General features: G+C 31.7%; 2 protein-coding genes across 2 annotated transcripts; one reads left to right on the plus strand and one right to left on the minus strand.

Moving 5' to 3' along the window:
* Nucleotides 1–7915: 7915 nt before the first annotated feature.
* Nucleotides 7916–9345, minus strand: LOC139863823 (uncharacterized). The gene is made up of 3 exons (XM_071852424.1): nucleotides 9284–9345; nucleotides 8364–8961; nucleotides 7916–8164 (listed from the first exon to the last, which is right to left on the minus strand). The coding sequence occupies exons 1-3, from the start codon at nucleotides 9343–9345 to the stop codon at nucleotides 7916–7918; spliced, it is 909 nt and encodes a 302-aa protein (XP_071708525.1).
* Nucleotides 9346–9494: 149 nt separating this feature from the next.
* Nucleotides 9495–9836, plus strand: LOC139863825 (uncharacterized). Its single transcript, XM_071852425.1, has one exon. The coding sequence runs from the start codon at nucleotides 9495–9497 to the stop codon at nucleotides 9834–9836; it is 342 nt and encodes a 113-aa protein (XP_071708526.1).
* The last annotated feature ends 3752 nt before the right edge of the window (nucleotides 9837–13588 follow it).

The following is a 13588-nucleotide window of genomic DNA, read 5'->3' on the forward strand; positions in this document are numbered from 1 at the left end:
TATATTACATCTGAAGAAAATATATATATGAAAGTATATTTTCATAAAGATTGTAATTAAAAATTCATTTGTACAAACTGTTAATGGTAAAAAATATTTTAACGGGTAGGTAATACCCTAGAAATATTTAGATTTCACATTAATAAGTTACACTGTACATTCTTCGAATCCGATTCAACAGTCATTTACTATCCTACTTACAACCATCGATATATGTATCCGTTCACCGCAGAATAACCATTTTCATTCAATTTCATATTTGGATTTTGAGCTATCAGAATCCAACAAGTGGCATAATGAAGAAAACATTGGACAAAAATAAAACTTATTAGAAACAAACAATTTAATTATGAGAAGAATTTTGATAAGAACCCACGCTAACTGTTCCTAGCTAACTGTTCCTAGCTAACTGATTAATTCCATATTACATTTTATTTATCGCAATTTAAATTCTCGCAATTTTATTTATCGTCATTTAATTTCTGTTATTTATTTTACGCACTTTAAATATCGGGACACGTATACAAGGTTTTGACATATCATATTGACGCATCTATATATATTATTTGGAATAACCATAGACACTCTATATACAGTAATGCAGGAGTTAGCTATACAGGGTTAAGGTTGATTCTACAATAATATATATACTTTGAGTTGTGATCGAGTCTGAGACGAATACGGGTCACGATATATATTAATTAATTCGAATATTATATATTAAACTATATATGAATTATTGAATTGCTAACGGTGGACTAATAACATTGGACAATTAAAATGAATTATAATATTGATTATAACATATGAAACTAAACAATTCTTCAAGTTTGCCACTTGATTTCATTCTAAACCTCATTTGTATCTTGACGATTCCAATCTGCGTACAAACCATTCATGATTCTTGAAAACACCTCAATCAAGAAGAGGAACCAACCACACTTCATCTACGGAAGAAAAGATTGATACATACAGAAAATATTCGGAACTTGAGTAAACATTTAACACGTATCTGGCTAATTTCTTAGTGTTATTATTACCCAAAATAACTTTGCAATCCCTTTCCAAATTAGCAAATTTTGTCACAGCTCCAGCAAGTCAACCTTGACTTTTCGTTTGAAACAATCTTATTATAACCTTGATTTATATGTGTGCTCTTTTATTGTCATCGGGGAACCTTTTATATTCCACCATATTACTGTCAGCATTTAATCATCTAAAAACACGATTCTCTTGAAACCACCTGGGATCGATAACCAATGATTCATATATAGTAGCATTAAATGCAGAGGAAACAACAAAATTGTAGATAGTCTAAACGGCCAAAAGTTTGATAATAAAGAATGGAAGGTTGGGAACGCTTGATAGAAAACTTAGTACTGAAAAGCGGATGATGCAAAACTATGAAAGAAGCCGTGGACAAATCACAAAGAATAAGTTTGACTTCAAAGAATCTAAATGATTCAATGTCTGCTGAAGTCTTTAGCGAATATCTTACTCCTTACTCTAAACCCTTGCGGACAATAGTCTCCATCATCCTCTGATCTTAAATATTCCAAGATATCATCGTATCTTTCATTATAAATATCCTACATATTTCTGAAGATATTTTCATAACTATTCTTATCTTAAATCATTAATCTCTTAGTGCTATCAGTGTTACATCATATAGAAACTGTTAGTTTCTACATTCTGTAAACTTTCGATCTTAAAATATGAATGTTATTGAAGTAATGTTGGGAACTGATGCATGAGTTAGTATAATATAATGACACTTGATCAACGTGATTATATTATAGTAAGTCATGCTGAGTTTCTAATGAAACGTGATGATGGTTCATAGTAGATTATACCATCATCATGTGCCATGTTACATAACTCTTTCATTCTACTTAACTTCTAAACATATCAAGAAAATATATTCTTGATAGTTCTATTCTCAGTGATTCTAGTAATTTAACAAATCTAATCGTGCTATTACAATTCTTTCTTAGAACATTAGTCATGTTCATTCGAAACTTCATATCTACGAATTCTGAACCATTATTCGCTTGATTTAAAGTCGGGAAGAGAAAACAAGAGCATGAAGCTCCAATATATAAGAGGAAATATAAAGCCCAACAACAACACCGAAATTACAAACTGTGGATATCAGTGCGTATAACAATATAAAGACACAGGAGGATTATAAATACAATAATCCCTAGAGCATAGTAGAAATAAACAGATTCTTCTGGTGGGAGTTGAAAAAGAAGAACGATCATTGCGATAGTCAGAATAAGAACAAGGATTAGAACCGGATTAAGCATTATTATAATCTTTTGGATATATGAACTGAGAAAGAAGGTATAGAAGTGGTGGAAACTAAAGGAACGGAAGAGTTTAATTTATAATGAAAATATCAGACAGAGTAACCAAGGCAGATCACCGTATTTAATTATAGAGATCTTAATTTCCTTATTCGCCGAAGAATCAAATCTTTTAGATTTTGAAGATTTTCTTTAAATTCCTTGAATTCCGGAATTCAACCAAGACGACGTCAAAAGTTAAGACGAATTTTATTTTCTAAATTCAACCATGACTACGTTACTGGTTAAGACGAACCTGCATTTACTCATTTCACTCTTTTGTGATAACTTCATTCATACGCTTCGAATAATCGAATTGTTTTATCCATATTACTCAATAATGATAAAACTCTATTCATCGACTTATATTCGTCATGAAAACATTTCTATTGTTAGCCATGACAACCTCACTCAAATTTCGGGACGAAATTTCTTTAACGGGTAGGTACTGTGATGACCCGGAGATTTCCGACTAAATTTAAACTTAATCTTTATATGATTTCGATACGATAAGCAAAGTATGTAATGTTGAGTCTAGAAAATTTTGAAACGATGTTCATATATTCAATTGACTTTCGTCTGATCCCGATGATTCACGAACCATTGCTTGTAAATATGTGGATATATATAAATATGTGTGTATATAAATATATGTATAATATATATAATAACATGAACATTAATAAACTATTATATACATTTATTTTTATGTACAATAAAATACATTGTAATAAAAACTATTATTTTATATGTATATTTCTTGTATATATATATTGTAATATTTAATTTAATCATTTAATATATATTTATGTGCGTAGTGAATTTTGTTATTTAAAACTGTTCATATATATATACATAGTGTATATTAAATATAATTAATTTTGAGCTTAAATGGTAAATGTCTATAACTTTCGGTTGACGTTTAATTATTTTTAAAATAGATCTAATACATATATAAGAAGTTTTAAAATAAAAGTTGTTCCAAAATTTGATTAAAAAGATAATAGTTTTGATAAATATTTTTTTTTACCATTTCAATCTAAGTTTTTGTATTCCGTACATATAAATTGGAACAGAAAATAAATAATTTTTGAACCTTTTTGATCAGGTTTCAAACAGTTAATGAGTGAAATAATTAAATATATTTAATCTAAAAATTTGGGATTTTTAAGAACACTTTTATATTTTAACTGTTTAGCAATGGACACGAAATAATACCCGAGCTAAGTGTCGGTAAGTATGGACAATTGGATTCACGAGAGCTTCTAAAAACAGTTCATCCTCACATGATTAAAGGTGTTTTAATTTAATATTATTATTAATATTATTATTAATTAGTATTAATATTATAATTATAATTTATATTATATATATATATATATATATATATATATATATATATATATATATATATATATATATATATATATATATATATATACTTTTACACTACCTGCATATAGGGAAGAACGAGAGCAACCATCTTCCTCTCTCTCACTCGATCACTTGTGAACACCATCGGCCACCACCACATTCCATCACACCCATCGCCACCCTACTACCTCCATAAACACATCAAACCATCACTATCACCATCCATAAATTGTTCATGCAATATTTTTTTTTCTGTTTAAATCTCTAACAAACCGCCAACCAATAATTTACAGCCACTGTAATTCTGTTCCGTTACATTTCAAATGAGAAACATCATCATAACCTAATATTATTACTGTTTTGCTTCGAGTTTTTATTCCACTAAAACCCATGTCAACCGTTAACTACTTAAACTATTTGTCTTTTGCTTTGTCGTAATCCACAATGAATCAATCACCATCCCTTTTATCTGTTTTCTGATACTGCTGCACATTCTTTACTTGCTCTTACTACTCTCTTTTTATTTCATACGAAAAGAATGATGTTGATACTTTAGCAACATCGATAAAATTAATAAAAGGTGTCGATGGGTCTTTGAATTGATGAAAATATAAGATGAGGTGTTAATGATAATTATGAATATCGATGATAATAACCCGATGGGATTATGATGACGCAGTGATGAGAACATAAAGTGTTAAGATGACGATGGGGATGATGATAGAAGATGATCGTGAATGTATGCTGTGATTATGTGAAGTTGCATTCGACGCTGAGGATTAATGAATAGTGATAGATGATAATGATGCTCGATAATTAAAGAATAAGATGATGATCGTGATATGATTTGAGAATGATGATGGGGTGAATAATGATAATGATGATCAGGAAAACAATACTAGATGATGACTAGGTATTACAGGTTAAAAACATTATATGGCTGGACATATTCAAGAATGTACGAGTACTTCAGTGGTTTGTCAGGCGTTCGGTTAGGCAATAGGTCCTGTGTTCAATCCTAGCTTGCAGCAATTTTTTTTTTTACTTAACTAACAACAATCAACCTGCTATTGGACTGAAGACTAAGTTGGGCCGAGTGTAATTATTCTGGTGGGTCGATGTTTGACTTGTTGGGCTTCCTTTAAACGATCAATGGGCTAATTATTTGTTGGACTCCTATTTGGGCCGAGACCCAACATACATTTCATGTTGGATGATCTGATGAAGAAAATGGAAATAAGCTTAAATAAATTTAAGTAATAAATTAATATAGAAAGACAACAGCAGAACAGACGGTTTAAGAGTGTGGTCAGGGAACGAGAGGTCGCGGGTTCGAGTCTCGTCTGGGTCTTTTTTTTAGAAAAAGCTTGAAGAGGGTATACACTTTTATTTTATTTCTATCATTATTATTATTAATTATTATTATGTTTATTATTATTATTATTATTATTATTATTATTATTATTATTATTATTATTATTATTATTATTATCATAAGTATTAGTATTATTATCATTATAGATATTAAAATAAGTATTAATATTAATATTATTTGTAAAAATTGTTATTTTATAGTTATTATTAATAGTAGTAAATTATCATTATAATCAAAAATAACTTGTATTACTATTATTGATATTATGTTACCAAATAAACATTTTGTATATAAAAATATACTTTTAGTAATATTACATATAAGTATTTATTAATCATATTAACATTTTTATATATAAATATTCATATATAACAAATTAAGTATTTTAGTATAAAACTAACCAAATATATATTAATATAACTATATAAATATTAACCATTTTAAATATATACACAAATTAAATATACATAATATATAAATTAAGGTTATAATAAATAAAATTGCTCAGTTACGATTATATGTTTTAATATATATATACAAATGATATAGGTTCGTGAATCCGAGGCCAACCCTACACTTGTTCAATGTCGTCATATGTATTTTTACTACAAAATACATTATTGTGAGTTTCATTTGCCCTTTTCACTCTTTACATTTTTGGGCTGAGAATACATGTAAATGCTTTGTTAACTGTTTTACAATATTTATATACGTGAGTTATAGTCCCACTTTTAAAATCTAATATTTTTGGGATGAGAATACATGCAGGTTTTATAAATGATTTACAAAATAGACACAAGTACGTGAAACTACATTCTATGGTTGAATTATCGAAATCGAATATGCCCTTTTTATTAAGTCTGGTAATCTAAGAATTAGGGAACAGACACCCTAATTGACATGAATCCTAAAGATAGATCTATCGGGCCCAACAAGCCCCATCCAAAGTACCGGATGCTTTAGTACTTCGAAATTTATATCATGTCCGAAGGAGAATCCCGGAATGATGGGGATATTCTTATATGCATATTGTGAATGTCGGTTACCAGGTGTTCAATCCATATGAATGATATTTTTTGTCTCTATGCATGGGACGTATGTTTATGAGAAATGGAAATATGAAATCTTGTGGTCTATTAAAATTATGAAATGATTATTTATGTTAAACTAATGAACTCACCAACCTTTTGGTTGACACTTTAAAGCATGTTTATTCTCATGTATGAAAGAAGTCTTCCGCTGTGCAATTGCTCATTTTAAAGATATTACTTGGAGTCATTCATGACATATTTCAAAAGACGTTGCATTCGAGTCGTTGAGTTCATCAAGCTTATTATTAAGTCAATTATAGTTAGATATATTATAAAATGGTATGCATGCCGTCAACTTTCGATGTAATGAAAGATTGTCTTTTCAAAAACGAATGCAATGTTTGTAAAATGTATCATATAGAGGTCAAGTACCTCGCGATGTAATCAATTGTTGTGAATTGTTTATAATCGATATGGACTTCGTCCGGATGGATTAGGACGGGTCGCTTCATCTAGAGATTTAGAGTTTGAAGTTGCAGACTCTGGATTTGCTGAAGTCAACGTTTAAAGATTTCTTGAAGCCAAAGCTAAAGTTTATTCTGGAGATATGTTTGCAGATTAAGAAGATTTGTTTTGACAATTCAGTTTTATCTCCAGAGTTGACTTTCGATTTATTAGCAAATTAGTTTGGTTTTTAGTTTATCTTTTCCATTTTTATAACCAAGTAGTTTTGGAAACCAAATCTCCAGATTTGGTTTTTATCTGTATAAATAGGGACGTATGGTTCATTTGAAAGATGTACTTGACACGATTAATATTATCAATCCTTTATTTCAATATCGTGTTCTCTCATTTTCTGCACTTAAATTCTTATTTATTGTATAAATTGAGAGTCTGGTGTTCATAGTTGTATTACTGTGAACTAATAATTAGCAGTCGATTAATGCGACGTTAGAAATATAACGACATGAAAAAGGATGCGGAAAAATATTATAAAGGAAAGGAAGAAACATGTTGTGAATTAAAGAGGGAACAAAATTCTTAAAAAAAAAAAAGAGTTTACCAAAATACCCGAAGTTGAGAGTATTTACAAAGTTGTCATGGTGAATAGTGAAGTCCTCATGGATTTTAGTATATTTAGTAAGTAAATAAATAAACAGTAAACAGTAACAATCTCAGTAACAGTAACAGTAATTTTGAAAAGAGCATTAGATATGATTTTAAGGAATGTGATGAATGTTAAAGTAATGAGAAAACTGACTAACTTCTAATGTGTTCGGACAACTAAATTACAAAACTCTTACGTAAAAGTGAAACCCTTTCCCTAATCGTGACTGTTTATCATAAAAAAAGTTATTGTACAATTTCAAGGGTTTTTTTTTTCACGTTTGAATCAAAATTCTAAATATCATAGTCAAAGTTTCTAGATTGCACAAATCATGTCATATATAGATTAAGACCGAAAAATAATTATTTTCAATTTTTGGACCAAAATCGACTTAACTACGTAATTCGTCCCTAAAGTTATAGACTTTTTTCATCCTCGTCCCTGAAGTAATTTTCTCTCATCCCCACTCTTAGAGTTACAACTCAGTTTCATTTTGATCACTGCCATTACTATTGTTAACTGCAACCTAGAAGGGTATACTCACGTGGCAAACACGTGAGGGTAATATTGTCTTTTTTATGAATTACAAGAAAGTCACACAATTTTATAGTTCATTTGGTAAATGGGTCAAAGGTAAATGGGTCAAAATTACTTGAATGTTTTCTGCACCTCAATCAGATCAGTCAAACACTTGAACAGCGTAACCCCAAGAAACTAATACTGTGATCGAGTTGGATAAATCATAGGAAAGAGTCTGCTGAAGGATCCTAGCAGTATCATGTTTCACGGCTTTAAAAAGATGTCTCACCGCTTCAAGTTTGGTAAAACCTGGAAATATTGGATCTATTATGTCAAAGTGATGAAGTGATAACAATGGTGACAATGGATGTGCTGCAAGGATCCCAAATAAATTGCCTCGTACATCAACCTGGCATTTAAAAAGAACTCAATTAAATTACAAAATTATCCGTAACATATCTAATTTCTAATGAAGGATAAATGTAACCATTATAAATTTGTTCAAGCAATGGAATAAATCATTAGAAATTAAGTACTCTATATTTAAGTTTACATGCTCAAAATATTTTATGTTTGATTTTTAAAAGTCAAAGGTAAACGATAATCACCTGGTGAAACCCTAGAACATTTGTTAATTCAACACCAAGCTCAACCAAACAAGAATAAACCCTAGAATGACTTCCATACACATGCGGATACCTCATCAAACACGAATCTAAAACCCTAACTAAAACCCTACCTAACGACTTACTAATTGCGAAACCTTCACCTCCGAACGCCATTTTAAACGAATGCCGATAATTCTGTTCGTAACTTTCAGAATTACTTCCAATATATATCCACTTATCAGGATCATAATTATTCAAAACCCTAACTAAATTCTCCGTACTAAAAACAGTATCATCATCACCAAATATGTACCATTTTATATCATCTGAATCACGTGATTCGATTGCTTCTTTCACGATTCGCACCACGCGAATCGCGGACCGGAGTCCTTTAGGGGACGTGCACGGAAACCGTGACATGTCGCCGAAGATCACCACCGGAGGGAGGTCGACTTCTTCAACGACGCCGGAATTTTCGCCGGTGACTGGACGGTCGAGGAAGACGATGGCGTTAGTGGAGTTGGGGTTGTTCCAGAGACGAATGTAAGGTTTACGATTGACGTATGATTTCTGTGAGGATGCGTTGGTGGAATTGGTCCTTATACTTTTGTTTCATTCTCTTCCCTAAAATATTTATTGTTCCTATTATATATATATATATATATATATATATATAACATAAAATAAATAAATAAATAAATACACAAAAAAGACAATATTACCCTCACGTGTTTGCCACGTGAGTATACCCTTCTAGGTTGAAGTTAACAAATAGTAATGGCAGGGATCAAAATGAAACTGAGGTGTAACTTTAAGGGTGAAGATGAGAGAAAATTACTTTAGGGACGAGAATAAAAAAAGTGTATAACTTCAGGGACGAATTACGTAGTTAAGTCACCAAAATCTCACATCATACATACTTTCCGGGAATCTTCTCTAAGTTTACCGCCAACCAAAGAAGACCATGATATTCCACTTTCATAGTTTCCCCTATAAAAAACATCAACCTTCAACTCATTTAATCATTTAAATATTCACACTTAACCACCAAGCCACTCAATAATATTATACTACTCTATTCTATATATTATATATTATCTACATAACAAGTCAAGAACAATGTTTAGAGCAATGAGCACGAGAAAAGTTCACAAAGAATACGAAAAATTAATCAGCGAATCGAATGAAAAGAGCAAATCGTTGGAGGCTAAAATGCTTAGGTCCGCAACATTGCCTGCCACTTTCTACGGAAACTATCCGGTTCAATTTGCGACGGAACAAAAGAAGAAAGTAAGTTTCATTGAGAAACAAATGAAGAAAATCAACAAAATTCATCCATTGTTTAGCTTGTTCGAGAGGAGAAATAAGAAGAAGAAAGCAACTGCTATACCTGAATTCTCAAGGTACATGCAGTACCTAAAGGAAGGTGGTATTTGTCATGCTAATTCTACTATGCCAAGTATCTATGGATGATAATAATAATAATCTTGTCTAATCGAATGTTCGAGTAGCTAGGTACTTTGAATGTAAATCCTTACAATTAAGTGTTCTTATACAGCATAATACCTTAAACGACATATACTTATACTAGTTTTATTTATTATTATTACTAGCCCGCAAATTTGCAGGGCTTTGTGAGAGTTTACTCAAGAGTAATGTTTATAATCCATGTATTTAATTAAATTAGTAGTTTTAGTTGTTTTATATTCAATCTATGAAGCTAAAATAAAAAAACAAAACATATATATGTAGAGAGAATAATATTGAAAGTTTAACATGGTATATAAAATTAAATATTGAGATATGATCACACATTTGATCTATTTTCTCACAAATTATTTCAAGATTGTCATCGTTCGACATGTTTATGAGCTGCATACAAAGCAAAAACAGTTTGTCTTAATGTTAGTATAGTCTTAAGCTCTTTATATGCAACGACACGTAATTTATCTACATGCACGAAATTTTTTAATAAACTCCATTAGAAAATTTTAATGATAAAAATATATCATATAGAAAATGATAAATGAAATAAAAAATAAAGTCATCTTAGCTAACTAGTTTTCCATAGCTATTAATCGGCCAAGTTGTTTAAACATATTGTTTTTATAATTCAACATAGCTGCACGATCGCCTTTATCAACGAAAGTTTTTTCCAAAGAATGTGTCTGATATATCGTTTTTCAAGCCTTAGATTTCATCTGTAATTTTTTTCTTTTGTTGAAAAGTTGTTACTTTCAAGTTTTAGATTTTGTCAAACTGTTGTTTTAACAATTCAACGTAGTTGATTATTAGCTGCAAGGTGTGTTAAATAATAAAGTATTTAAAAGCAAATATTGCGTAACAAATATAGTAATAGGATTGGTATTGTATGCTGTAGGAAATTTTGTACTTTAATCATAAAGAATAATCAATATAAATATTTAGTTATACCTTAACTCTGGGACAACACTTTCAACAAAACCACAAGTGTAACACTGGTAAACGACTCAATAGCGTCAGCATCAATAGAGTATTTGGGAGTCGCTTTCTTGCAATATTTTTTGAAACTGCAAGCGGCTTAGTAAAACTTTTTAAATCTATGGTAAAGATCGTTGCAACCTTAATGTCCGTGAAAATATTTAAGAGCCGACTTTTCTATTGCATTTCGAAGGCTGAAAAACACAAATGAAACATTTAGGTGACCGTGCAACGATATCGAGTTAATTACACCATATCATGTTTATATCCATGGTGATTGAAATGTCATACGCTGACTGGAAGAGATTAACTGGGGTTACATCTTCGTCCATGTAAACTCTGCAACCGAGCTCTTATTGCATTTGGTCATTTGGAACTGCATCCACCACAAAAAAAAATTTAAAACTATATCAAAAATTTTTGACAATTAAACATAGATCTAATGAGTTAAAAGATTGATAAACTGTACAACTTTTCTTAATCGTAAGAAAAGCATTATCATAAACAATTGCAGAAAAGAACCCACTAAATTAAAGATATCCCTGCACAATTAGAAAACATTACTGATAATTAACGATTTAAGTTACTAAAGAACTTCATTAATAAATAACGAAACCAACTTTCAGACTCTAATGATCATCACCAGTCAAATAGCATCGTTGGATATTCAATCTTCTCTTATTATCCACGTAGAATTTGTCCCAATCTGGATATAAGTATCAACAAACCCTAATAAAACTTGTGTTTTAAAGTAATTTCAAAACCATAAATCAATCATATATATTTTGTTGGAAACTAAACTTGATTTTGGGCTATGTGTTTTAGATTTGGGCTTGCAAGTATACAAATATTTTGGATCAAGATTATAGCCCATTATGTAGAAGCTTCTTGTAATATGTAATAGTGAAAGTGTGTAGAATGTGTGTAGAATAATCTTGTAAAATATCTAGGTCTAGAAATACTAGGAAATATCTAGATAGTAGTAGATGATGGAGTGATCTAGACTACTCCATTGAGTAGTATATGTTGAGAATATAAACCCCTAATAACTATTCAAACTCTAATGGACCCAAGCCCACGATTGGGTGTGGCCATTAACCTATCATCTAACACTCCCCCGCAGTCCGAGTGGCGAAATCGCGAAAGCTCGGACCGGAAGAAAACAATAAATATTAAATAAAGGAAATAAAATAAACTCTATTTTTTCATTTGTCTTGCATCGAATAGACCGATCTTCGTTGATAGAGTTGCAGATTTCTTGACGGCTTCTCCTTTTCCGTAGCGTTTTTTTTTCTTTTTACGCCGTGGCTTGCTGTGCCTAAGGATCAAGTACCGATTTGATATGCTACTTTTATCAATGATAACGATCTTCATCAACGCTGCAAATAAACTTTTTTTTTAATATATTCCTCTTTTTTTTCGAGGTTTGGAACCTAGTCATGCTAGGCGGCTCAGCCCCACGCCGATTATTGAAAATTTAAAATAAAAAACAAGAACTAGACGATGTTAACGAAAACATTACAAGGCGGTTGTAGAACTTTTTTTTTTTTTTTTTTTTTTTTGGTAATGGTATATGTTGAATTGAATGGTGGCAAGTAAGTAGAAACTAGGACAAATGGCTTACACGTATCAGGCAACCATTATAAGTGTGCCGCATGATGTTTTATTAAGGATAAAAAGAGATGGTGAGATGAAAGAAATCGGCGGCCTTTATTAGGTATTTCGGTGGGGGGGTTTTTTGAGATGAGGGAAGAAAAAAAAACATCGGTAAACGATAATGAAGTGCAATTTTAAACCAATATTCTTAGGGAAAAAAAATGAAAGAAGTTGATTATCCCATCATATCACAATCGAGGGACATCAAGGATGGAATTTGGTGGAGATGATTCAACCAGGATCGAATACTTCTGATACCGTGTTGAATGTTGTGTTTCTTATGTTCAATCCCCAAATCATAATACATCGTACATAATATATAGCCTAGCAAGGCATAACCTAATGGACCGAATAGCATAAATGGGCCCTTATAGAACACGGGCCAATAATACAAATATGGGCTAATACACTAGTCTAACATCCCCCCGCAGTCGTAACGGGAGCAGAGCGAACGTTGAGACTGGATCTAAACTCATCGAACAGTGTCGTAGGTAAGCCTTTGGTGAAGATGTCTGCAAACTGATACCGAGAGGGAACATGAAGCACACGCACATGACCTTTCAGAACAAGGTCGCGAACAAAGTGTATATCTATCTCGATGTGTTTGGTTCTCTGATGTTGAACCGGATTTCCAGACATGTAAACAGCACTCACATTATCACAATAAACAAGAGTAGCTGATGTAAGCGGGCAGTGGAGCTCACGAAGAAGATTACGAATCCAACAAGTCTCTGCAACGGCGTTGGCAACACCTCGATACTCTGCTTCTGCACTGGAGCGAGATGGTGTATGTTGCCTCTTGGAAGACCAAGATAAAAGATTATTACCCAAAAATACACAGTACCCGGAAGTGGATCGTCTAGTAGATGGACAGCCGGCCCAATCTGCATCAGAATATGCGACCAGAGATGTGGTGGAAGAAGCAAAGAGCTGGAGGCCAAGGTCCAAGGTGCCATGTATATAACGAATGATCCTCCGGAGGGCAGCCATGTGAGGCTCCCTAGGATCGTGCATAAAGAGACATATCTGTTGTACCGCATAAGAAATATCTGGTCGCGTAAAAGTGAGGTACTGAAGTGCGCCTGCAAGACTACGATATAGTGTGGGGT

The sequence above is a fragment of the Rutidosis leptorrhynchoides genome, chromosome 8 (genome assembly GCF_046630445.1).
Source record: "Rutidosis leptorrhynchoides isolate AG116_Rl617_1_P2 chromosome 8, CSIRO_AGI_Rlap_v1, whole genome shotgun sequence".
Lineage (NCBI taxonomy): Eukaryota > Viridiplantae > Streptophyta > Magnoliopsida > Asterales > Asteraceae > Rutidosis > Rutidosis leptorrhynchoides.